The sequence below is a fragment of the Thermothelomyces heterothallicus genome, assembly GCF_042370625.1.
Source record: "Thermothelomyces heterothallicus CBS 202.75 unplaced genomic scaffold P884_scaffold_23, whole genome shotgun sequence".
Lineage (NCBI taxonomy): Eukaryota > Fungi > Ascomycota > Sordariomycetes > Sordariales > Chaetomiaceae > Thermothelomyces > Thermothelomyces heterothallicus.
The window spans coordinates 151598-174890 of NW_027192584.1; the positions used below are offsets into that span (position 1 = coordinate 151598).

The following is a 23293-nucleotide window of genomic DNA, read 5'->3' on the forward strand; positions in this document are numbered from 1 at the left end:
GGGGCCTGCAATTCGGGACCCGCGTTGTCCTGTCACAACACACCCACACCCGCTGCTCGGCGAGGTTGAGCTTATTTATCTTATTTTGGCTGCAGACGCGGGTCCAGAGAGCTCTTTTTCTCCTTCTTTCCTTTTTCTCACATCTGGGTGATTTGATCGTCGCCATCCTCCTTGTCGTCGGCAGGTTTGCAACCCACAACAAAAAGCGCAGGAAGGTAAAAAGCAGCGACTGCTTTCTTCCACCCGACATCTCAAATCCCATCTCCACATCCACATCTACAACGACCGCCACTCGCGCGCTCTGACCACGTTTACCCAAAAAGCGCCAAGATGCCTGGAATCCGTAAGTTGCTTTCACTGCCCTCTCCCTCCATGCTGTGGCTGGTCCGGCCGTTAAAAGCCGGCGAATTGGCCGGCGACGGGCATGCAGCGTCGAGTTTTGAGCATGGGAGACCTTGTCGCGATGGCTGACCTCGATTCCCCCTCCCTTCCTTGTTGCCCCAGCGTTTGGTGCGTTCGACAACCTGAAGGGCAAGCTCAAGGCTGCCTTCAAGAAGCGCGGCGAGAAGAAGGCCGAGGCCAACGGCAAGAAGCCCGAGGAGGCTCCTGCCGCCGCTGCTCCTGCTCCTGCCACCACGGCGGCCGCGACCGAAGCTACCAAGACCGAGACGGCTGCCGCCCCGGCCCCTGCGGAGGCTCCTGCCGGTGAGTTGCTTCAACCCCCCTCCGCACCCCCTCGACGACAAGAGCTCTTGGAATATCGAGATATGCCTGTTCGGAAGGACTCGCTCTGACGGAACGGATGGCACATACAGTCGCCGCCGCCGCCGCCGCCGCCGCTCCCGCTCCCGCTACCACCGAGGCTCCGGCCGCCGAGGCGAAGAAGGAGGAGGCCGCTGCTCCGGCTCCTGGTACGTTGCAACCAAACGACACAAACCCCAAAACAAGTCCCCCATGCTGCTGCTGCCGCCTCCCTCACTCGTCGGATAACGCGTGACGCTAACCGAGACCATAACTCCGTCCCCAAGCAGCCCCGGCCGCCGAGCCCACACCGGCTCCCACCGCCGCGGCTGCTGCCCCCGAGCCCACGCCCGCCGCCGAGGCCGCCCCTGCCGCCCCTGCCGCCCCTGCGGCCGAGACAACTCCCGCCACCGCCGAAGCTGCCGCCCCTGCCGCTGCTCCTGCTGCTGCTGCTCCTGCGACGGAGCCCACACCGGCTCCGGCTGCCGGACCCGAGGAGAAGAAAGACGATGCGGCGGCGGCCCCCCCGGCTGCCGCGACCGCTTGATTTCTCTTTCCTCTCCTTTGCTCGCCGGGTGATTCCATCCGGCTGTTGATCTCTTGACACCGTGAGATAATAGGTGGGGGCGAGTGACGACGCCGTGGATGGGCCCCCTTCCATCTTTTCTTTTCCTGCGAGGGTTTTTTTTTCTATTTTTTTCCCCGAGTTTCCGTGCGGCAAGATGCGCTGCAGCATTGGGGAACGGGAATGAGTGGTGATAACCAAGGTACACCACACACGGTTCTTGGTTCTATTGGGGAAGGGGTGGGGGAGGGGGCCCGGGTGGCGCTACCCGGTGGGTGACGGTAGGGATGGGAGGTGACGGTACTGGTGCTTGTCTTGGTCTTTTATTCTGCGGGAGCTTGGCGTGGCTTTGAAATATATCCCGAACCTGAATCGATACCCACCGTTAATAATGATCGCTGTTGTTTGCTTAATTACCAAGATATGTGTTGGGCTGTCGGACGCGTGTGACGGGCAACAACAGATTGAACAAAGTTACAAGGAGTTGATACGGCTACAAAGAGAGGTATCGCTGTCCAGACAAGCCTGTTTCGATATAGTTGCATCACACAAACCACCCACCCCTATTCGCCCGGCCCGAGTTTTGATTATTCCCCACCCCTCTCCCAATCTTCAATCATCCTCGTCCGAGTCGTCGTCGTCGCCGGGATCCGGCATGACGATCCGATTCAGATGCGTAACCTAACCCGGTCAGCAATCACATGCCTCACCACTCTTTTTTTTTTCTTTTTTTTTGGGGGGGGGGGGGGGGGGGGGGGGGGGGGGGAGGGCGCGGAAATCGTATACACGCCGAGGAGCGGAGGGAAAGGGTCGATACTCACAAACCCGACCATGTTGCCGATGATCCTCGCCACCTCCTCCTGACCTCTCGGGTCGGTAAGGACAGAATCGGCGATCTCGGTGCCGACCACAAAGTTCCTCAGCTTCAGTAGTTGCATGTCCCTATGCTCGGGTATGAACCCCTTCGGCCTGGTCTTGAGCGCCCCCTCCTTGTTCCTCTCGGCAAACGCCCTCAGCGCCCTCTCCTCCACATCCGCCGCAGCCTCCCCCTCCCCGTCGTCCCCGTTCGCATCCTCGCCCACATCCTTAGCCGACTTCCTCCGTCCCTTCTTTTTCTTCTTGCTGTTGGCCCGTTCCTGGTCGGAGCCGAAACCGAGAAAGGTCTGGCGGAAGCGCCGCTCGCACAGGACGCGCCGCCACCGCGCCGGGCGCTCGTCGATGCTGGCGCGCAGCTTGCGCAGGGCGTCCGCGTCCGGGTGCCACAGGCCTCCGCCGACGAAGCTAGCCGAGGGCTCGACGTGGACGTAGTAGCAGGCGTAGGGACCCTTGCGGCCGGTGCGCGAGAAGGCGGCCGAGAAGTGTGGCTTTTTTTAGTGAGTTTTGCATTTATACGCGGTTTGTCAGCTTCTGGGAATACGGCGCACCATGGGGGTGAAATGGGCGGATTAATGGAGTGGAGTGGAGGAAGAGAAGAGGAAGGGGGAAAAAAGGGAAAAAAAAAAAAAAGAAAGAGTACCTTGTAAGGCGTGGGATCGTTGCTGAAGCGGATGTCGCGGTAGATTCGGAAGTTGACATCCTTGAAGGGCAGCTCAGGGATGGTGGGATCTGCGGCGATGATCTTGTCGGTCAGGGTCATCACGTAGGACTCCCAGTCTTTGAGGGCGCGGCGGTACTCGGCATCATTGGCTTCGCTCTTGGTTAACTGGCGGCTAACGGAGAGGAGACGGACGGCAAGATCACGGGGACGAGGGGAGGGGAGAGCGCATTACACTTCAGCCACGACCGCTTGTTGTTCGCCTTGAGGTCCTTGAGAAAGGTCAGCGTGTTGGGATGCAGCCGGTCGTCGGCGTACTCGATGCCGCCCGTGTCGCGCAGCTTGGGCAGCGGGATGAAGGTAACCTTGGGCGGGGCATCCTCATCGAACTCTTCGTCGCTCTCATCAGCATTGGCCGCTGCTTTCTGTGCTTCCCCTGCTCCTTCTTCTCCCTTGTACTCATCTCCATCCTCATCCGACTCGGCGGCAACCTTCGCCTTTTTGGCCGGCCTGCCCCTGCCGCGCCCCCTCTTCGGTGTGTTCTCTTCTTTCGCATCCGAGTCTGAATCGGCCTCGAAGTACTTGCTCTTCTGCCCGGTGGAACTGACGCGCAGCGAGCGCCGACGAATCGCAGGTTCTTCGGGGGCCGCTGCACCCTCTTCAGTAGCTGCAGCTGCAGCAGACTTGCGTTTTCGGACAGGCATTGGGATGCTTCAGATACCAATGCTACGGCTTCAGCACGTCCACTTAGGGGGGATTGAACGGCATTGCTCGAGATAAATGATGACGTTGTTGGGTGGGTTGTAGAACGCGCACAGACTGGCGCCAAGGCGCATCATCTGGCGTTCCACTGTCGCGGAAGCACGTGAGCTCTATTAATTTTGGTGGAAGAAAAGGGGGGGGCTTTTACATGCACGGAACCCCCCTCCTCCATGGCTGCACCTTCACTTCCAGACCACCAACCTACTTAACGGAACCGTCGTACTACTTACTACATTACTAGATCCTGAACTATGGGCCATACCTTACCCGTAAGGTAAACTCCTTGGTATGCCTGGCGCTCGAGTCTTCGCAGCGGCAGGTGCGGTCGGCTGATACCTGCACCCGCGGCAGTCGCCTTACTGCGTAGACTGAACGCGATAGAGCACTCAACAAACTTGATGCAGTTGCAACGTTGTATCCGATCCTAAGCGGGCCCCGTCGCCAATCCAGAGCTCCGCATAAGTTGGTTGCGGACTGGGAAACCCCACACGTTCGGAGTTGTCCCCGCATCAAGAGCTTTCCAAGTTGACATAACTCCAGCGAAGTAGTGTTAAGGAGTTGGCAGCGAATATTACTCCACTGTACATGCCAATGCCCCTCTCACCGGTGCCATCTAGAGCCTTCAAGTTCGAACGAATATTAACATGTGAGGTCTCATAGCTTCGTATCCACCGTTCGTTATCTTTCTTACATCTTATCTTTGTGCTTCGGTGATCCTCCGTGATATAAAGCAGAGGGCCGATCTCTCTCCATCTCTCTCTCTCTTGAGAGTGAAGCTCCAACACGTTGAGTGTACACAGAACGCATAACAACCAAACACAACCGAGCCAGACCTACATCACTCTTATACTACTTCTTCTTCTGCTTCATATCATCATCATCATCATCATCGACATCATCATCGACATGACAGCTACCGCCGCCGCCGACATCCACGACCCGAGCCGCCCGCTGCTGAGCGCCCTCCGCGCGCAGGGGTTCGTGGTGCTGCGCTCGGTGCTGACGCCGGCGGAGCTGGAGGAGCTGCGCGGGGCCGCGGCCCGGCTGACGGCGACGGCGCGCGCCGGCGGGTGGCCGCACGTGCGCACCGTCGGCAAGCAGTTCCCCCCCTGGGACTCCTCGCTGGTGCCGGACCGCGCCGGCATCTGGGGCGTCCAGCACCTGCTGCACCCGGACCTGCCCGTGGCGCCCGAAGACCGCGCCGCCTTTGCGCGGCTCTACTTCCACGAGCGCCTCCTCGCCGTCGCGAGGGAGCTGCTGTCCATCGCTTCTTCGGAAGCAGCAGCCGACGCCGCCGGCGACGACGACGGCGACGGCGACGGCGACGGCGAGAAGCTGACGATGGAGCTGTTCAACATGCTCGTGCGGCCGTCCGGCCCCGGCGCGAGCGAGGACCAGCCGTTCGCGCTGCGCTGGCACCGCGACGACATACCGGCCAGCGCGAGCGCCGACGAGGAGATGGCGCGCCTCAAGCGGCCGGGGGAGCCCTACGTGCACGCCCAGTGGAACCTGCCGCTCTACGACGACGACAGCCTGATCGTCGTCCCCGGCAGCCACGCCCGCCCGCGCACCGACGCCGAGAGGGCCGCCGGCCCGTACGAGGACCACATCCCCGGCCAGGTCCGCGTCGAGCTCGCCCCCGGCGACGTCGTCTTCTACGACAACAACATCCTGCACCGCGGCGTGTACGACGTCAAGAAGGAGCGCATGACGCTGCACGGATCCGTCGGCCACGCCGACGGCAGCCGCGAGCGCGCGAGGAACGTGCTCCAGCATGGGGTCGGCGCGTGGGTTGACCGGTGCGACTTCGCCGTCCTGTCGGACCCCAAGCAGCGGAAGACGGCCGAGGCGATGCGGAGGCGGTTGGTCCAGCTCGGGAGGGAGAACGAAGGGAAGGATGTCGGTTACTCGCTGGAGGGTTAGTCAGCAGCATCAGCCCTGGTTCTTTTTCTGTTTTGTTGGCATGCGTGTGGTGCCCTCCTCCAGAAGTGGTGAAACGAGGAATTCTTGGGATCAATTCACGAAGAGGAGTTCATATCCGTGCACAGCAGCAAGGCCCTGTTATATATTCATATATATATGTATACCTATATGTAACTGTTTGTCGTTCCTTAGGAACCAAGGTCCGTAAGCGGCTGGTGCACAGTTGCATTCATGATCCCCTTCTCTTCCCCCCCCCCCCCCCCCCCCCCCCCCCCCCCACCATTGTTTGTTTTCAACCCGGAAGCCTTCAGTTGCTCTTGTACACCGCCACGTTGGACGCAAAGGTGTTCTGGTTGTCCGCGTACCAAGCGACCCGCCTCCCATCCCGCGTCAGCATCTCGCGCGTCCCGATCGTGTTGAGGTTGTACAGGTTGACGTTGGCGGCGGAGCCCTCGATGGACGTGATGCGCTGCTGGCACGTCTGCCCGGCGTCAAACGTCGAGCAGGCGGTGCTGTAGTCGCTGAAGAACGAGTACAGCCCGGCCCCGTACACCAGCACGTCGCTCGAGTCGACAACGCGCAGGCCCCACGCCGCCGCGCAGTTGCCCTCGACGCCCGCGCATTGCGCCTGGAAATCCGGATCGCGCAACGCCGACGCCACCGGGAAGGGCACCAGCGCGTTCGGGGTCGGCTGGTAGTAGGGCGTCTCGGTCTGGATCTGGCCCATGAAGATGTTCTTGGTGCCGGCGAACTGGTATTGGTAGAGCACAAAGTGCTCCGAACCCGTGCCCCAGAGCCATAGGGGACCATTTTCGGATTCGATGACTGTTTGATGGTGTGGTGGTGTGCGGTTGGTCAGTTCCTGTTCCTTGCAAGCCCTTCGGGACGGTCTCCTCCGTAAGAACCCAGGAGGCTGTGTATCTTTGGAAAGAGGGAGCGGGGTGGGGGGGAGAAGGTGAGGGCTGGGAAGAGGAAAGGGGGAAGAAAAAGAAAAGCTTACGGAGACCACGGCCGGCATAGATGGTGATTTGGGTGTTCTGAGCATCATCGATATCGTGGTCGGCAGTCCTGTTCTTTTGTGTCAGCTCTACTCCCGCCTGATATTTCATGTCTTCCTCCGCCGCCGACAAACGACAGCGATATGATATCAGGTGGCAACATACCAGATCCACACATTCTCCATGTATAGCCCGCTTGCTCCCTTGGTGACATGCATGCCCATATAGGCCACGAGGCAGTTGTCGTTGACGGCCGGGTTGCCCGGCGTCTTGGGGCATTGGGCGACCTGCTGCTGCGTACCGGTGAAGCCACCGATGCGCACATGGACGTCCCACATGCCGCTGGGGTTGCCGGCGTCGCTGGCGAGGTTCCATTCGATGCAGATCGCCCCCGCTTGCCTCCCCTGCGTCGAGACGATAAAGTCGGTCAGCTCGACCTGGCCCTGCTGGCCCGACTTGCCGACCTGGACCACGGGCTTGGGGTTGTTTATGTCGTTGAAGAAGGCGCCGGACGACATGATGACGGGGTATGTCTCGCCCACGATCTTGGCGCCGGGCGGGATGCTGATGGTGCTGGTCACGCGGTAGATGCCGTAGTCGAGGAAGAGGATCTTGTTCTGAGACACAGCTGTGTTGATGGCGTTCTGGAGCGCCGCCGTGTCATCCGTCGAGGCGTCGCCCTTGGCTCCCGCCGACCGAACCGACAGGAAGGACGAGACGGGCACGCTCTCGTACTGCGGCTTGGAGCGAGTGAAGTACCGCCCGTTATTGAGGAGGATTCCCGGGCGCGAGTTGGGAGTGATTGGACCGGCGAACGAGGTAGGGCCGGAGGAGCCGTAGCTGTGGCCGATGCCCCAGCCGTTGATCGTCGTCGACCCGCCGGCGAGCAGGGTTCTTCCGTTTGGTCCCTGGACGGCGACGGGCACGTTGTCCAGTACCACGTTCTCCATCACCAGACTCTCGACCGTGGCAGGGTTCGGGTTCTCGGTCCAAGAGGTGAGGATGGCAACAGGCACGTTGGTGAAGCTGCTGTCAATCAGGGTGATCGAGCCCACGTTCATCGTGTTGCCGTTCGACATGTCAATACCGACCTGGCAGTTGTTGATGGACAGGCCGGAATACGTCCAACCCCAGTCCCAAATTTGGATGATGGCTTCGTCCGTTAGCCCAGTCTGATTTGACATCCCAGGTCGTAAAGATGAAGAGGGGGAGGGGTTGGAACGGGTGCAATACTTACCCGTCTTGCAGTTGTTGAACTTCATATTCCGCATGGTGAATTGTTGGTTTCCCATACTGGCACCAGTGGCACCACCGTTAAACTCCAGGTCAGTCAAGAAGCCCCCGCTTCCTTCTTCCATGAACAGGCCGACGTGGACGACGTCGGGTGTGGCGGGCATGTTGAACACAATGTTCTGGAGGCTGGTCGCCTGAGACGTCGGCCAGTGAATACCGGTGGCAGCCGTTGCGGGCGGGATGTTGGTCGTGTCGATGACAAAGTTGCGGATCTGGCGGAAGAAGACATTTTGAGACTTCCAGTTCAGCACGTCGGTGTAGTAGGGATTGCTGTCAATGAGGCCGAACCCGGCAAAGTTGGGCGTCGCCTTGAGCGTTGGCGGAGACGAAGCATCGCCGATGAGCTGGGTGAAGTAGGCCGGCTTGATGGACGAAGAGATCAGGTATGTGCCGGCGGGAAAGTAGATCACTGCTGGGGTTTGGGTCGTCGATGCCTTTAAGAGCGCGTGAGCACTGTGCCCTGCCCGTCAAGCCTCCCCATCTCATGCTTCACTTACGCAGCCCCTGTTGCAAGGGTTTCCGGCGTTGATGGCGGCGTTGATGGCTGCCGTATCGTCCGTTACGCCATCGCCTAGTCACATGTCAACCGCAAGCCCGGGACAGCAGCCAGTACCAGTTTCCCCGGGGGGGGGGGGGGGGTGGTTACCTCTTGCGCCGTAGTCCTTAACGTTGCGGAAGACGGGATAGTTGGCCCCGGCAAACGGAGCAAAACCCTGATCTATCGAACGGTCAGTTGAAACTTCAGACTACAACCCGCGCTGACAGCTCTCACGAGAGATCTCCCCGAGCCAGTGTCCCTTCACCGTCCCCACGAAGCCGGCAACAGCCAGCAATGCTGGGAGGAGTCGCATAACGACTGTTGCTTGCCCGATGAGTAGCTGCTCTGAACTGGAGACCAAAAACAAACCTTGAGTCAACCAGCTAGTACACTCGTCGGAGACTCAAGAATGCCTTCTGCCACAGCCGCCGCCAGGGGCGTGTTGCTGGTTACTATTATATACTCCATGACCAGCCACATCGTCCATCCACGTTCCCCACGAAAGACAAAACGTTGCTTTGGAACCACTTCACGTGCGCAAGTTACATGGAAAAGAAAGGAAAGGGACAGCGCCGGGGAGAGAACGTGTAACCCACTGGGTTTGGCGAGCTGGGCACCAAGAACTTTCACTGTCGAGAGCATGCCCCCCACCTCTTCTTCGGCGTACACTATGCCTGCTCGGAGAATGTAACCGTCGCGGTCTCCAGAAACGCGGCAAGCCGCCGAGAACGTAACCCACGATCTAGGCACATACCAAAGGGCCGATTGTCTTTAGCTCCGTCCCCGGCCCATGTTTCCCAAAAAGCAAGCATTTGGCCAGGCTAGGTAACGTAGTGTGGCTTCGATATTGGCGACTGCTGCCATCAGAACTGCTCCTCAGTTGCTTGGCTGTTTTATGGGAGATTGAAGACCGAGTTCAAAGTATGCTGTTGTCATTGTACTCCGCTTCAAAATCCCTGCTCTGAACCGGGTCTCCAGGCTTTCGACAAGCCATGCTAAGTAATTGGAAGTCTCGGCTGCGATACACCAAAACCCGGCGGCTTCCCCGACTCAAACAAACAGCGCCTTCCGTGGTGCGAGGACTGGGCGCGCGAGTGCTCGCTTACTTGATCATGTCTCACATAGAGCAGCTGAGCCTCACCGGACAGCATCTGGTGACCTCGAACTCTAGTTCTACTAGTAGATCGTCGACTCTAACCAGAATTCAGAGACAGGATGCGGTTAAGCCCGACAACAAGTGAACGGGTTTGGCCTTGAAGGAGTTGCATGTGAACACGTCTGTAGTTTGATGAAGGGGGCCAGCCGCGTCCCTGGAACGTGCTGAAAGAATCTGATTCGTCCAAGCGGGCGAACTTTCTGTGAGTGCCGGGAGGTAGATGGGTCCGAATAGGGCCGGATGCTACGCGCCCGACAGTGCGGGCTCTCGCCGCCGACGAATCGTAGATCAGATCGAGCAGCCGTGACCCCATTGTCTTTCTTGGGCTTGATGAGACCTCACATTTACCACTCCCTTTCCTTTGCATGCTGGCAAAACATGACAACAGTGATTGATGTCACGAGCAAAGCTCGAGAACCCCACGAAGTCCTCCGGGAGGGCTTCGATGCTGTCAGAGGAAAGCACCCCCAATCATCACCGACGATTGCCGCAGTCTCCGGTATAGCTGCTTGGTGAACCCACAGTTGTTTACACCATAAGCCTGAGCATGCTCTCGAAGCCAGGTCTGGCTGTCCACCAAATGGGCAGTTGGGTTTTGGATCATGACGCGTCCCATATTCGCTTCCTGACCAGGCGTTATGGCGGGAGACGATACTGGGTCGTTTGTGATATTGACCGGCGCCAGTAATCTCGAGGACTCTACTACTTTCAACCGTCTGCACGACATACCCGCCGGCTAGCCGGTTTTCCATTTTTCGGTGCAAGACGACGGCCGGAGACGCGCATAGAGATCCTACATGTATAAATTCTTTTCTTCCTCAAAGCCGCACTTTAGGATTGACAATCGACGACCCCCGCTAATGCCGATGCGCGCTGATTTATTTGTGCCTGAGTGCCAGGCACCGAAACGCCTTGGCTCAACCATCGCAAAGAGTTGCCCTCGAAACAGAGACGTTGTCAGAGACGTTGTCAGAGACGTTGTCCGCGCTGGGACCTCACCATGCCTCAGAACAGGCAGCGAGGCAAGCAGAAGCCACACTTCAATACCGGGCCGAAAATTCGAGGGTTTGCCGCACTTTAGCGCGTCATGCTTTCGCAAGCATTGTGTCGGAGCACGCTCGCGCTCGACAGACTGATTCAGCGACTCCTGTGCTGTCCCTCACCACCGGTCTAAGGTGGAGTGGCGGTCTGTATGTGTTTAATCCGTATGCTGATATCCACAGGACTGCGTATATATATATCTAAGCAAAAATGGGTTTTGCAACGGGCTTCGAGGGCGAACACTGGTTTTCGTCGAGTCCGGGAGCTCGGCAGCCACAATTCCAGCGGACTGGAGAGAGCCCCGCAAGCGATTGTTGTGTGCGTGCGTGCGTCTGTGCGTCGTGGCAACGCGAGTTCTTCCATGGAAAGAGGAGGGCCGGTAGTGGACATTCCGTGACACAATCAGGTGCTAGTGCACAAGCAGTTCAGGCCGCTCTGCTTGTCCGCACTCTCAGGCGAGTCCATGGTAGTTACCGCCGAGACCGTCTCCGCATTTGGGATTTTGCGGGGCGCTCCCCCTCCTGACAGGGGTAAATCAGAGCTTCCCCAGATCTCCAAACCAAGCGCCTCCACTCACCCCACAATGGCTGTCGTGCAGAAGGATCACAAGCCAGTAGAGCACGCGGTACCCATGTGCACACCTCGGAAAGTCGACGGGGCTTCGTAGACTGAAGAAGGAGGCGGTGAGGACCGGCACCTTTCATATTCTCCTTTTTTTTTCCACTGCTGAGTTTGGCGATCCTGTTGCTCTCTGCTTCCGAGGATGTCGGCCAGGGTCGCAGGCCTCCTCGGTTCCACTTCCGTGAATGCAACTGTCAGTGGGTTGCCGGAGACGCACCCCGCTTTCTGGTGTAACATGCTGAGCTCGGCTCTTCCGCTCAAGACGCTCCAAGAGCTCGACTGAAGTCGATCTTTTCGTCGGTCCTTTTGACACGGCAGGAAACCCATGCTCTGTAGCTCCAGAGGCGTAGTTTTTTGTTGTTGCCTGTAGGAGCGGCTGGGGATGCATGGTGGTATTGATCTGTTTAGCACTAAGAGGCCGGGGCTTCGGCTTACCGCTGAGGCGACGATGTCGAAACAATTAGTAACTGCAAAGATCTGTCAATAGTTCGTGTTATGGTGAGAAACCAAGTAGGGCTTTGGATGGACCCTAATCAACCTCGCAAGAGAAAGCGAGGCCCCGTCTGAATTGCCTCGACGTTGAGGGCCAACCCCAAACGAGCACATTTGTGGCTTCTTTTCCCCGCCCCCACAATCCGGTGCGGAGATGGAGATAAAAAAAAGAAAACAGGGAAACGCCCAAACTTACTTGTAGTATATACGCTGTACAGAGACGTCACGGGCCACCGAGATGGCGCCGTGACCGTTGAAGAAAAAAAACGCAGCACACGAGCTCGACTTCTGGTTGAATCCTTTCCCGCGATGAGTTGAATATCGCGATGAATCGAAGAACAGGAGGTTCGGAACTGTTGCACAAATAACGTCGGAGTCTGCGGAGTATTGCCGAGCTCAGACCAGGTTTGGACAGGTCCAATGCTTCGTTGGAGGTACGCCTATTTTTCTGTCTAATATGAACCGTGGTGGGAAGTGGCGCAGGGATGTTTGGCCAGAAGCCGACTCGGACCACACGCAACATCCGGCCTTCCAGGATGACGCTCGCGCCTTCTCCCCATTGCAATTCTTACGCTACCGAGTGGATGGTGGTCCTTCCCCGTTTCCCCATCCCTTTCCCCGCGTTTTGCATTCTGCAACCACACCAGTCCCATCAGTTCCTCTCAAGCTCCCGCCGTCTTGATTCTTACCGCTCGGTTCTCTGACCTTATTGCACATTGCTTATCTCCACTCCGCTCTTCCCACATTTCTCTTTGGCCCTTCTGGTCGGATATCGCTTTGCCATCCTTGTTTTTCCCTCCCTTTCGTCACGGGATGGCCTGTACGTCTGCACTTGCCCGATCCTGAAACATCGTGTGGGCAGGCGCCAAGCCCAGAAAGTCGAGAGATCCAACCTGGGTCCATCTTCTGTCTTTCTACCTCTAGGTGCTACACTAGAGTACCGCCATCACCCGCACAGCTCGCGGCCCACTGCCCGCATTCTGGTGGCTCTGTGGCCGTCATCACCAATCCAGCGTGGCCGCCCTTTAACCCAACTCTCAGGTCCCCAGCGCATGCGCGTTGGTTCGGGTGCACAGAAGTCTTCTGTTCGAACTAGGTCAGAGGGAAGTAGCAGATCGAGTCCCGACACTCCGGGCCACCTTTGTGTCTCCTTTGGTGCCGTGGTACTCTAGGCTCGGTGAGTGGGTGGCGACGACTGCAGGGTGGCAGTCGTTTGGACGTGCTCGAGGATTGTGTTGCGAGCAGAGAACCGTCCATCCCTTCCTTACACAGACACAGCTCGTAGGTACATACCGTACCTTAACTACCCGAGGTGCCTAGAACTTCCCTGCACCCTTATCCGTGGCGACCCTACTACCTACGGGCGAGATCAACGTGGGCGCCCAAGTCTTGCTGTTTCGCGTACCAGGACGGGCGCTGGCATCTCCGGCTGGGAACGGGAACTCGGCCATTTTGTCACTGACCGACAACCCCGCAATACCTTGTTTGGCAGTATTTGGCTCCCAATCTTCCCCGTCTTGCTCCTCCCATCCCCTTCTCCCCCGCTCTCGACGGGGCCCGCGAGGTGGTCTATCCTCCGCTACACTGGAACGTCTCCGTTTTGATACCCCAACTGGCCCGGAAGACCCTCGCTTCTTGCGCAATGTTGCCGCTCCAGTCAATCGAGGCATCACCCCCGTCACACCGTACCGAGGAGAATGGGGAAACTCGGCCGCAAAAGCCCAAGGTGCTGCCGTGCAAATATTGCAGCAAGCGCTTCAGGTCAGTGTCTATCAGAACCAGCCTCCCATCCGGACCCTCTATGCCGTATATTGGCTTACATTGCTGTCCCATATTAGACGCGTGGAGCATGTCCAGAGACACGAAAGAACCCATACCAAGGAAAAGCCCTTTGCCTGTCTCTGGCCTCGTTGTGGGAAGACGTTTGGGCGACGGTGAGTGAGCCCTGTTCTGTCCTTTTTTGCCTTTCTGCACTCTGCACCTCTTCGTGTTTCTTGCCCCAGCCTCCGCATGGGATCTGAACCCCGGCCTTGCCTCGCACAGCTTCTCCAACTCCCCTCTTGCTACCACATAGGACGCAGGCCTTACACTCTCCTCCCTCCCGCCGCTCCATATCTTGCCAATCTTCATCTCCGACCTCACCCATCATCATCTGCTTCAAGGACGACGGGCCGACCGAGGCCCATTTTGTTTTCCAAGTTGCTTCTTCGTTTATGTATTTCTCGCTCGTGATGAACATATGCTTATATGGACATCAGGGACTTACTTGTCCGCCATGAGAAGCTGGTCCATCTCAACGAAGGCAACAGCAATAAGGATGGCACCCGGTCACGAAAACTCTCCTCGGCAGGAGTTGCTCCTGGCCCAGCCGAGGCCCAGATCGACACCGAAATGCTCAGCATGTCGCAGCAGCAGCAGCAGCAGCAACGGCAACAACAACAACAGCAACAACAGAAGCCACGGCTGGTGCACGATCACTACCGGACTGACCACGTTCAGCAATCTGTAATGTCATCGCTACCGCCCGACTCGCGCCTTTCCGCACGGGCACCCGCCTGCAATCTCGATCTCCTCTCGGATGCTGCTACCCATCTCGCGTCCGGTGGGGAGGTCAACAGCATGCAACCGAACATGATGCAAGGGCTCGCTCCGCCACCGGCAGACTTGGGGCCGGTCAAGGCGTACCATGACGCGATGCCGTACGGAGACCGACCGCGAGATCAAGATCCCGGGGCGTTGGCACCGGGCTATCCAACGCAGCCACCACCTCCGGTCTTTGACGACTATAACTTGTTCCTCGATGATTATGCAACCTCTTCTCACTTCCTGCCGCCATCGCTCGAAGCTGAGCAGGGTTTCGGTATGTGGTCGCGCCCCTCTGGAGCTGAACTGGGGCGAGGCCTGTCGAAGCCTCCTTCTGCGTTTCCGTCTAGGTTTCCCTCTCTTGCCCCCGATATGCGCGATCCGAACGGAGAATTGTCTAGAATTCACGAAGATGGGACACGAGCGCCGATCTGGAGGATATCAGCAACGGACCACACGATTATTAGGAACCGGTTGGACGAGTTCTCCTCGGCCCTACCTAGCGACTTTGTGTTCCCTTCGCGACACACATTGAGCAGGTTCCTGGAAGGCTATATCAGTGGCTTCCACGAGAACCTTCCCATCCTCCACTTGCCCACACTGTCTCCGACCGACCTGTCGCCCGAGCTGTTATTGGCGATTCTGGCTGTCGGCGCGCAATACCGTTTTGAAACGAACCGTGGTCATGCACTGTGGTATGCTGCAAAAGCTGTAGCACTCGAGCAAATTCGACGACGGCATAGTCATGAGGTCCACGGGTTGCTGCCCACGCCGGCCGCCTACAGCCCGCATTCCACACGTCCGTCCCCCAGCGCTGGGTTCCGGCATTCTTTCCCTTCCGTACATCAAGACCGCCCGATGACGCAGGACACTCACCGCGAGCCATAGTAAGCCCTCGCTCTCAGAAAACCGAACTTAACGCTCCTAGATGCTGATATTCTATTAGTTCCGCAAACACACCCCAGTCGCGGCTCGAGACCATCCAAGCCCTCCTCCTTCTTTTTGCCGTCGGGCTCTGGGGAGCCAAGGCCATCCTTCACGAGGCGCTATCCCTGCAAAGCTTGCTTGCGCTTTTATTGCGCGAAGAGGGCTTGAGTGCGGAAGCTAACCAGCAAACCACCGACTGGGAAACGTGGATCCGGTTCGAGGCAAGCACACGAACCAAGCTCGTTGCCTACTGCTTCTTCAACCTCTGCAGCATCGCGTACAATACGCCGCCGCTGCTCCTGACGTCCGAGGTTAACCTGTGCTTGCCGAGCCCCTCACGGCTCTGGAGGGCTGAGAATGCCTGGCAATGGCAAGAAGCCAGGCAGTCACATCCCAATACCGAGGTCTCGCTGCAAGAAGCCTTCGCAAGGCTACTCCACCGCCCTCCGCAGCCCCCTACGCCCCCGCTTACATCGCTGGGCAGCTACGTTCTTATTCACGCCTTGATCCAACACATCTTCCTGTTGAAGCAGACCTCTTTCTCCAGCATGACGCCGTTTGGGATACAAAGGGGGCTGAAAATGGAGGACGTGGAAGATATCAATCAGGCGCTCCGCGCGTGGAGTGTTAGCTTTGAGCAGCACCGCCAGCTTCGGGCTAATGAGCTAGCGGCACATGGAGCCGGGGAGACCTACGCAGAAGGAGCGGTAGCGTTCAACTCGACAGCGTTGCTAAGGCTGGCGTACATCAGACTGCACACCGACCTGAGTCCTAGTCGGAGTCTCGAGACGCGAGACCATGTCATGATTGCGCAGGCGTTTAGCGACGCCCCGCTACTGGTACGAAGCCCGCGCCTCTGTCGCGCAGTGGTCCAGGCCATCCACGCCCTGTCGATGCTCGTCAAGATGGGAGTGAACTATGTGGCTAAGACCAAGTCGCTGGAGTGGAGCATGCAACATTCTTGTAAGTTACCCCTGGCAACCTCCTTCGTGTTCGGTAGGTGTCGATCCAAAGACGTTGACTTGACGTTCCTCCCAGTGTGCAACTTGGAATGTGCCGTTCTCCTGTCTAAGTGGCTCCTGACCTTGGCAGCTATCGGCCCGGCTGAGCCGCCCCCATCAGCCGAAGAGAAGAATTTGCTCGAAATGGTCCGCCGCATGCTGGACGAGACCGAGTTTGCCGTCCCGATCGATCCATCACTAGCAGGATCGTCGGGCGCCCAAGGCCAGGGTCACAACCCTTCACGGTCCACGGATGCGTCCGTTACGGATAGCACCAAACTCAGACAGCTGGCCTGTGCGGTTATCCGGCTGTGGGCGGAGACCTTCAAAGGCGCCCACATTTTTGAAATTGTGCGAATCATTGCGGCGGGTCTGGAAGGGTATGCGGATATGATGGAGAAGCCAAGGGATAGGACACCCCTCGGCAGAATGGTGCCTAACCAGGGGCTCGGTTGAGCGCCGGCCGGGCCCATGATGGACCTTGATAATTGATGCCCGTTGTTTCACAACGGAGCAAGACTGTCCGCGCCCATGCCGCTGGCATACTGTTCTTCCCCAACGGTCCCCCCATCAATTGGCGCCCCGAGAACTTGAGACCCGGTTCCCGCGACTTCTCTGTACATACATACGTTGGAACCATGGCACGAAAGATGATGGATGCATGATGGGTTCTAATGCGCCACGCGCCCTTTGGGCGTGATGCATACATACCCAACTCGCGTCGAGCGTCACGAACGGAGTGGCTATCAGGCCCAAGTTGTCCGACGGATGAAGCAGAAGACGGCACACGACCTTAACAAAGCTGGAAGCGCTCGGCGGTGAAGAACCCAGCATGGTCGATCGACGGCAACCATCCGCCGCAACATGCGGCCGTGGGATCTTTGACCGGCTCATCTTTAAATCAAGAACACGTCCTCTCCCACCCCAGCGCCAGGGAGTTTTTGGATAGGGCAGTGTCCTTGAGCCTGCGTGTGAGGGGTAACGACCTATGTATGTACTTGAGGGTTTTGGTATTACGTGCTATTGCTTCAGGGTGACGCCGACGCGGAACCAATAAAAGCACGTAATACCTCTCCTCTTTTGTGTAATCTCAAGTGTTGGATACACGAACCACAGCCTGCTCTCCTTCCCCCATATGTAAAGGGGGGTTGCGGGAGTTAGAATGAGTTGGAGTGTCTCAAACGGGACTCAAAATAGTGGGGTAGATGCCGTACTATGTGAAGTAATCACCATTAACCCTCATCGTCGACCTCTACGCTACTCCGTATCTCTAAGATAAAGTAATCACGATGAAGCTCGCTAAGCTATTCAACTTGCCTCGCTTTTGTGCAGGAGGAGGTGCCTCTGCCCTTGCATAAAGAAAAAGTACATCACAGTAAGTGAGCTGCACTCCCGGCCCATCTTATTATGCACGATTCCTTGCCACGGGGTAATGCTAGTTCACATCAATCCGACCTTGATACATTGACCGCCAATGCTCGATATGCCCATCCACGCTTATACAACAAGAACCACCACCTCGTAGGTCTCCGACCGAACCAACCAACACGCCAACTCCCGCACACACCTTCGTTATTATTACGCTAATACGCGGCGGTCCGATAATACCCTTCCGCCGCCGCCGGCGCACTCGGTCCATCATCGCCCGCCGGCCCCGACCCGGATCCGGATCCCGGAGCGGACGACCCCGGCGGCACATAGGCCTTGTATTGGGCTTGGTGCGGTGGCTGCTGCTGCTGTCCGGCCGGCCCACTTCCCGCAGGACCCGCCGGAGGACCACTTCCGACCCGGCTCGGCAGCGTCTGACGTGCATCGTACGCGGGCCCGCTCGGCTGCGGCGGGGGCGGAGACATGGTGGATCCCGCAGGCCGGGAGAGGTCGGAGCCGCTTGCCGTGCTTGCAGCGTCGTACGGGCCGCCCGGATACGAACCGGGCTGTGCGTGGTACGACGGGTATTGACCGGGCCCAGAGCCGTGACCGTAAGATGGCTGCCTATGCTCCGCACCGGGAGCTGAAGGGGCCGGGGCCGATGGGGGAGGAACAGAGGGGGCGGCTGGGGCATTGTGGTTGGATGCCGCTGCGGCAGTGTAGGGGTCCTCGTCCGGCAGGGTGTATGTGGACGAAGGGAAAGGTGCTGCCGCGTGAGCGTTCTGCGTGGCGATCGGGGAGTCATAGACCGAGGTTGAGAGCTCTTGCGGGCCGCTTCCGTAGGTGCTCTGTGGCCGAGCAGTCGTTTGTGACGCTTGGTACGGCGCGTATTGATGTGTTGGGGGTGGTGAGGCGGATGTCTGCAGTGGCGTGGGCTGCTTGCCGCCAGATGGGATCCGCTGGTCCTGGGGTCGCTGTGGGTACTGCGATTGCGGGGGCTGCTGTTGTGGTGCCTGCGACGGCGGCGGGATTGGTTGGGATGGAACCTCGGCACCTGCTACGTAGAATGGAGCAGGAGCTGCTCCGGCGCCGGGACGCTGGAAGGCGTTAGGCGGAGGGGATGACGGAGGGTATTGGGCTGGCTCTATTAATATCTACATCAGCTCTCTGTGCTCCTCCAAGCCGCCCTTCTAAAGTCCCTAGTTCCGTCGAGGTCGTACCTTGAGCAGGCGCCGGTGTATAGAACCGCTGCGGATCTTGCTGTTGCGGAGGGGGGCCGTAGCTCTGTCCCGCGGGCGGGTAGCCCTGCGGGACTTGCGGGCGCATGGCGTACTGGTGATAGGTCGGTCCTGGCGGGTGCGACATGGACGACTCCAGTAGAGCCTCATAATCTCTCCTGGCTTTAATGAACTTCTCGTTAAGCTGAGTGAAGTCGTCTGCGACGCGTCAGCAAGGTCCAAGGTCGCAATAATCGGAGCAAATACCTTTCTTTTGCGAGTATTTCTCGATCAGCTTGATGAGCTTCGGCCGGATGGCCAACGTTTGGTGATAAAGTTTCTGTGTTTCGAGAGTCAGCGTTGCAAAACATGGCAGAAGAGTTGATGATGGGGGAGAAGACGGACGGATATCTCCTCGTTATCTTCCTCCCTCGGCGTCGTGTTGCTCGCACTTAGCAACGTCAACAGCTTCTCGACGTTCTTGATCTCAGCAAAGACCTCGGCCTCCATCTGGGCCTCGCGCTGCAGCTCTTCAGGGGTGGGGTCTGTGAGTTTCTCGACGTAATTGAGCGGGAAGATGCCCGTCTTCCCCTTGAGCGAACCCCGCCACCAATCCTTATACACGCTTTCCAGAACGGCGATGACGTCGCCCTTCTTGAACTCCAGCTCACCCGGCTCCGACGGGACGAAGTCGTACAGCGCTCTCACGCGGGAGACTGTCGCGGCGGTGGTGCCCGACGGCACCGGCTGGCCGGGTGCCGTCTGCTGCTGGTTCGCGGGCCCTGCGCCGGCTGATGCCCCGGCCCCCGACGTGCCCGCTGCCGATTGAGCGGCTGCCTTCTTCCGCTCTTCCTCCTGCAGACTCAGCCTGAGCGCCATCTGCAGCTCCTCCTCCTCCTTTTGGCGATCTAGGTCCGTCAGGTTGTTCTTCTGCGGCGCGCTGGGCGGCTGGAGGGTCGGATTGCTCTGCTTGAGGCGATAGAAGGCATCGTACATGATGCCGAGGTCCGGGTCCGACTTGAACATGTCGGACCATTCCTTCATGCGCTCGAGGATCTTGACCTTGACCTGGTTGTGCGTGTTGCGGTCGTTCGCAAGCTTGAGCAGGGCCTCGGTGAATGCGCGGCTCGACAGCTCGCGGTGCATGTTCTTGCCGCAGTTCTGGGAGAGGGCGTTGGCGACCTAGCAAGGGTGTCAGTCGTCCGCGACAGCGATACCCGATGCGGCGCTGCGCTGCGCTCACCTCGAGCGTGTACAGCTGGACATTGGCGTTGCGGTGCGCCAGGCGCTTGATCAGGCTGGCGACCGACTCCTTCGGCCCGTTCGGGTCGCTCGAGACACGGTCACAGATTTCCATGATGGCGCCCCAGTCCTCGGACGTCAGGTTCTCGTCGGTGGCCTTGTCTGCGGGAGGAAGAGTCGAAGTCAGCTGTGCACCCCGACCTGTGCGGGAGCTCGTAGAAACATACTGATGGCCTCATCGTAAGGCCCGGCCGCAGCCGCTCGAAACATGGTGGCGGCTTGCTGAGTGGTAACTCGTTGGGTGGTGGTGTTTGTTGGGAACCGGGAGCTCGAAGCCTTAGAGAAATCAAGTGATGGATAGAATCTGAATGAATGGGAGGATGGCCGCCCGGCGTCCGAAGCTCTGACGTCTGACGTTCTGTTGGTTGCCTGCCCCGCCCGGTCGGTACGGTAGGTAATGTAATTTGGTAGGTAAGGTAATTATTATGTACCAATACCCAAGACTCCTCGAGCAGGAATCCGGGCTTGAATCTGGAGAGGGATGCTGTTATTTGCGTCGGCACGCGGAAAGCCGAAGATCCAATACTTCAGGGCTGCAGGTCTGGGGTTGCGTGAGCGCAAAGAGAGAAAGCAGGATGCTACGCAGAAATGATGAATTGAAGCTGTTGGACGGCGGATGATGGAACTTCCATGGAAACATGCCGCGTACTGCGTCGTTGGTGGCTCCCTCGGTTGCCCCGCACCTAGTGTACGCTAACTACTGTTGAAAGCTGCCCAGCTCCCCAGCTCCGCGAACCCCTGTCAGCTGCCACCGCCATGCACATCATCCACTGCATCCCCTGTTGGGCGCCGCATCGACACCGAAACCTGTCTCTTGGCACTGCCACGCCTCGTGGTCTTCGCCGCCGAATTGCGTATGAGCTTGCGCAGCCACCAGCTAGCGCAGCTGCTGGCTACGAAGGTACAGTACATACATACCGTCTCTCGGTAGTTGCCTTGTATTTCCATTTATTTTCAGATTATTTATTTTCTTCTGTGGAAGATGGTACAAGCCATTGGTTACTCATGCCTCTGCGATCCGAGAGCCTACATGGCCCCCATCAACGAATATCAATGGCGCGCAAAAGACACACCTGACCTGACTGACCTATGCCCTTTGCTTTGGCTTGATCACTCATCCTTCCTCCTACCTCTACCTGGAATGGTGCGCAGTTTGTCCGGCCAATAACCTGGGCGATGTGAAGCTGCCCATAGGTGCTTCGTACATTGAGGCACTTGGGCATACCTGGGCAGGTATGGGCCAAGAGTTTGAGCCGGTGGTGCAATACCCCCATATCCGGCGACAGTGGAAGACAGCCTGGAAGACAGCCTGGAAACTCTACGGAAGTCGGGAGTAGGCAAGAGTAAAGGAGTCTATTGACAGCAACGTATGCACAGGTTACCTTATTCTAATCCTCTCCCTCTCACGATGAGGGGGTTGGGGGCATTGGCTACTCTGTATACTCTGTACCATGTACACAATCAACTAGCCCATCTCCAGGCCTTTTTCTCTCTTATAGAGGGAAACAAATAGAATTGAGCTCAGCCAATGTACAACAATTGTAATAACAGCATCTAGCACGAGACAACTCTGCTGAGAAGGTCTAGTCTAAACGAAGTTAGCCAAAAGAATCTAACACCACATTGGCCCTTCGTATTCGCCCCGTATATACAAACTCTGTCAATCAACCCCCTTCTCCCCATTTCACGCTCCCCAGGGCCTTATTCGGCCCCTACGCCTCGCCATCCCTGATCTTGCGGAAGAAGTCCATTACCCCGGTGTAGACGACGAGCAGAATGCCGCCGCCAGGTCCCAGCCGGAGAACCTTGGGGATGAAGCCTTTGTAGAGAGCCCCGAAGCCTTCCTCTTTGGCGACCGTCGCCACGGCGGGCCAGGCCCAGTTGTACTTGGGTGTTTGGCCGGCAATCTTGACGCTGTTCTGGATACGGCTCTTCACGACATCCATGGCTAGAAATAATGTCAGTTATCGTTCTCTTGTTTCGGGGCTAGAGGAGGTGGATGAGCGAAAAGAGAGCCGGCTGCCCGCTGGAACTCGTGCTCATTCAAGGCACGCAGGGAGAGTAGGATGGCTTTCACGTACGGGTATTCAGAATCGTGCCGACAGTGCCGCCAATGGTACCGGCGACGATGTCGTTGATTGTTTGTCCCGACTTCGTCTCCGCCTTGGGGAGCAATTGCCGAACCTGGAAGATGCAGCCGAAGTAGCCGGAGTTCCAGAGAATATGGCGCCAGAGAGTAGACTCGAGGCCGTTGTACATGGCCAGCAGACCTTCGTTGCGCACCGTCTTGACGACAACATCAATCATGCCGTTGTACTTGCCGGCAGAGGCCTTGTCCTGGAGGCGGATCTTGACGAGCTCGAACGGCACCACGACGAAGGACTCGGTCGCGCCGGCCGAAGCACCAGTAAGGACCGAGAGCGACTGTGTCATGGTCTGCTGGCCAAAGAGATCCTTGTAGAATTTGCCCCATTTGTCGTTGGCCGCGAACTTGGTCGCGCGCTTGGGCGCCTCCATGAGAATGGGAGCGGTAATGCCGCGGTAGAGCCTCGAGAAGCTACCCAAAACGTCAACACCACCACCCCTTCCATGTATGCGAGTGTTCCTGACGCATACCCTTCGTTGCGGATGATCTTCTGGAAGCAGTCGAGCATGCCACTGTACGCATCGGCACCGGAGCCTTTACCGGTCTGCAGCTGTCTTTTCGGTCGTCAGCCGGGAGAGAGGGTCGGTATCAAATGAACGGGAGGTAGCCGTCTCACACTCTTGTCTTCACGACATCCAGCGGGTACCTGTTTGAGCGTTCAGCATTAGCAATTGAGGCGCGCGACCTCGTCCGAGCATGGCAGGGCTTACATGACCAGGATCTATGCGCGCCCTAGGTGTTAGCGTGAGAATTGACGCCCGTTGGAGCCATTGGTCAACGTGCTTCAGATACACCGGCAATGGCGCCTGAATTGAAGTACTTGGTTAGCTGACCGAGTCTCGGCGGCTGCTTCGGGATGCTCTTGGGAAACCGCTCACCGGCCATGAACGTATAGCGGAACGGCAGCGGCGCCTTCTCCTTTGCTGACGCCATTTTGTCTTGTTTTCGGGGCGGGTTGCTACGGGAATATGCCGCAAACGGGGGGAAATAAACAAGGAAAGAATTGGACGAAGAAAGGTAGGGTATCAATAGACTGCAGGAGAGAAGTTGTCTTGTGTCACCGAAATTCAGAGAGCCGAAAGTGG

General features: G+C 58.0%; 7 protein-coding genes across 7 annotated transcripts; 3 read left to right on the forward strand and 4 right to left on the reverse strand.

Moving 5' to 3' along the window:
• The first annotated feature begins 38 nt into the window (after window positions 1-38).
• Window positions 39-1556, forward strand: P884DRAFT_293948 (uncharacterized protein). Its single transcript, XM_069444248.1, has 4 exons — window positions 39-343; window positions 505-705; window positions 816-911; window positions 1032-1556. Exons 1-4 carry the CDS (start codon window positions 331-333, stop codon window positions 1286-1288), a joined length of 567 nt encoding a protein of 188 aa, XP_069295186.1. The 5' UTR covers window positions 39-330; the 3' UTR covers window positions 1289-1556.
• A 200-nt stretch (window positions 1557-1756) lies between these two features.
• On the reverse strand, window positions 1757-3614 carry P884DRAFT_228996 (uncharacterized protein). The gene is made up of 4 exons (XM_069439738.1): window positions 3076-3614; window positions 2823-2992; window positions 2128-2670; window positions 1757-1987 (listed from the first exon to the last, which is right to left on the reverse strand). Exons 1-4 carry the CDS (start codon window positions 3542-3544, stop codon window positions 1919-1921), a joined length of 1251 nt encoding a protein of 416 aa, XP_069295187.1. The 5' UTR covers window positions 3545-3614; the 3' UTR covers window positions 1757-1918.
• A 1079-nt stretch (window positions 3615-4693) lies between these two features.
• Window positions 4694-5694, forward strand: P884DRAFT_262889 (uncharacterized protein). The gene has a single exon (XM_069441700.1). The coding sequence runs from the start codon at window positions 4944-4946 to the stop codon at window positions 5523-5525; it is 582 nt and encodes a 193-aa protein (XP_069295188.1). The 5' UTR covers window positions 4694-4943; the 3' UTR covers window positions 5526-5694.
• A 138-nt stretch (window positions 5695-5832) lies between these two features.
• P884DRAFT_301976 (glycoside hydrolase family 55 protein) lies at window positions 5833-8667 on the reverse strand (the record flags this gene model as incomplete). The annotated part of the gene is made up of 7 exons (XM_069444902.1): window positions 5833-6350; window positions 6526-6593; window positions 6689-7676; window positions 7761-8250; window positions 8314-8387; window positions 8463-8534; window positions 8589-8667. 7 exons carry the CDS (start codon window positions 8665-8667, stop codon window positions 5833-5835), a joined length of 2289 nt encoding a protein of 762 aa, XP_069295189.1.
• Window positions 8668-13114: 4447 nt separating this feature from the next.
• Window positions 13115-16688, forward strand: P884DRAFT_62070 (uncharacterized protein). The gene is made up of 5 exons (XM_069445991.1): window positions 13115-13425; window positions 13503-13598; window positions 13923-15134; window positions 15194-16137; window positions 16213-16688. The coding sequence occupies exons 1-5, from the start codon at window positions 13307-13309 to the stop codon at window positions 16629-16631; spliced, it is 2790 nt and encodes a 929-aa protein (XP_069295190.1). The 5' UTR covers window positions 13115-13306; the 3' UTR covers window positions 16632-16688.
• Window positions 16689-17758: 1070 nt separating this feature from the next.
• P884DRAFT_207233 (uncharacterized protein) lies at window positions 17759-20272 on the reverse strand (the record flags this gene model as incomplete). Its single annotated transcript, XM_069438776.1, has 5 exons — window positions 17759-18687; window positions 18764-18956; window positions 19166-19942; window positions 20004-20164; window positions 20230-20272. 5 exons carry the CDS (start codon window positions 20270-20272, stop codon window positions 17759-17761), a joined length of 2103 nt encoding a protein of 700 aa, XP_069295191.1.
• Window positions 20273-21543: 1271 nt separating this feature from the next.
• On the reverse strand, window positions 21544-23284 carry P884DRAFT_229012 (mitochondrial carrier domain-containing protein). The gene is made up of 7 exons (XM_069439739.1): window positions 23087-23284; window positions 22992-23014; window positions 22919-22929; window positions 22825-22854; window positions 22679-22762; window positions 22144-22619; window positions 21544-22010 (listed from the first exon to the last, which is right to left on the reverse strand). Exons 1-7 carry the CDS (start codon window positions 23139-23141, stop codon window positions 21775-21777), a joined length of 915 nt encoding a protein of 304 aa, XP_069295192.1. The 5' UTR covers window positions 23142-23284; the 3' UTR covers window positions 21544-21774.
• Between the last annotated feature and the right edge of the window lie 9 nt (window positions 23285-23293).

What these genes read in the sequence shown, in the direction of transcription:
- P884DRAFT_229012 (XM_069439739.1), bottom strand. Translation starts at nt 23,141, where the DNA reads ATGGCGTCAGCAAAGGAGAAGGCGCCGCTGCCGTTCCGCTATACGTTC. An exon ending in CCGCTATACGTTCATGGCCG is followed by an intron (nt 23,015 to 23,086) that starts GTGAGCGGTTTC and finishes ACTTCAATTCAG; the next exon opens with GCGCCATTGCCGGTGTATCT. An exon ending in AAGATCATCCGCAACGAAGG is followed by an intron (nt 22,620 to 22,678) that starts GTATGCGTCAGG and finishes CGTTTTGGGTAG; the next exon opens with CTTCTCGAGGCTCTACCGCG.
- P884DRAFT_293948 (XM_069444248.1), top strand. An exon ending in CCCTGCGGAGGCTCCTGCCG is followed by an intron (nt 706 to 815) that starts GTGAGTTGCTTC and finishes TGGCACATACAG; the next exon opens with TCGCCGCCGCCGCCGCCGCC. An exon ending in GGCCGCTGCTCCGGCTCCTG is followed by an intron (nt 912 to 1,031) that starts GTACGTTGCAAC and finishes GTCCCCAAGCAG; the next exon opens with CCCCGGCCGCCGAGCCCACA.
- P884DRAFT_262889 (XM_069441700.1), top strand. Translation starts at nt 4,944, where the DNA reads ATGGAGCTGTTCAACATGCTCGTGCGGCCGTCCGGCCCCGGCGCGAGC.
- P884DRAFT_62070 (XM_069445991.1), top strand. Translation starts at nt 13,307, where the DNA reads ATGTTGCCGCTCCAGTCAATCGAGGCATCACCCCCGTCACACCGTACC. An exon ending in GGGAAGACGTTTGGGCGACG is followed by an intron (nt 13,599 to 13,922) that starts GTGAGTGAGCCC and finishes TATGGACATCAG; the next exon opens with GGACTTACTTGTCCGCCATG. An exon ending in GACACTCACCGCGAGCCATA is followed by an intron (nt 15,135 to 15,193) that starts GTAAGCCCTCGC and finishes ATATTCTATTAG; the next exon opens with TTCCGCAAACACACCCCAGT.
- P884DRAFT_228996 (XM_069439738.1), bottom strand. Translation starts at nt 3,544, where the DNA reads ATGCCTGTCCGAAAACGCAAGTCTGCTGCAGCTGCAGCTACTGAAGAG. An exon ending in ACGATCCCACGCCTTACAAG is followed by an intron (nt 2,671 to 2,822) that starts GTACTCTTTCTT and finishes CACTAAAAAAAG; the next exon opens with CCACACTTCTCGGCCGCCTT. An exon ending in TCGGCAACATGGTCGGGTTT is followed by an intron (nt 1,988 to 2,127) that starts GTGAGTATCGAC and finishes TGACCGGGTTAG; the next exon opens with GTTACGCATCTGAATCGGAT.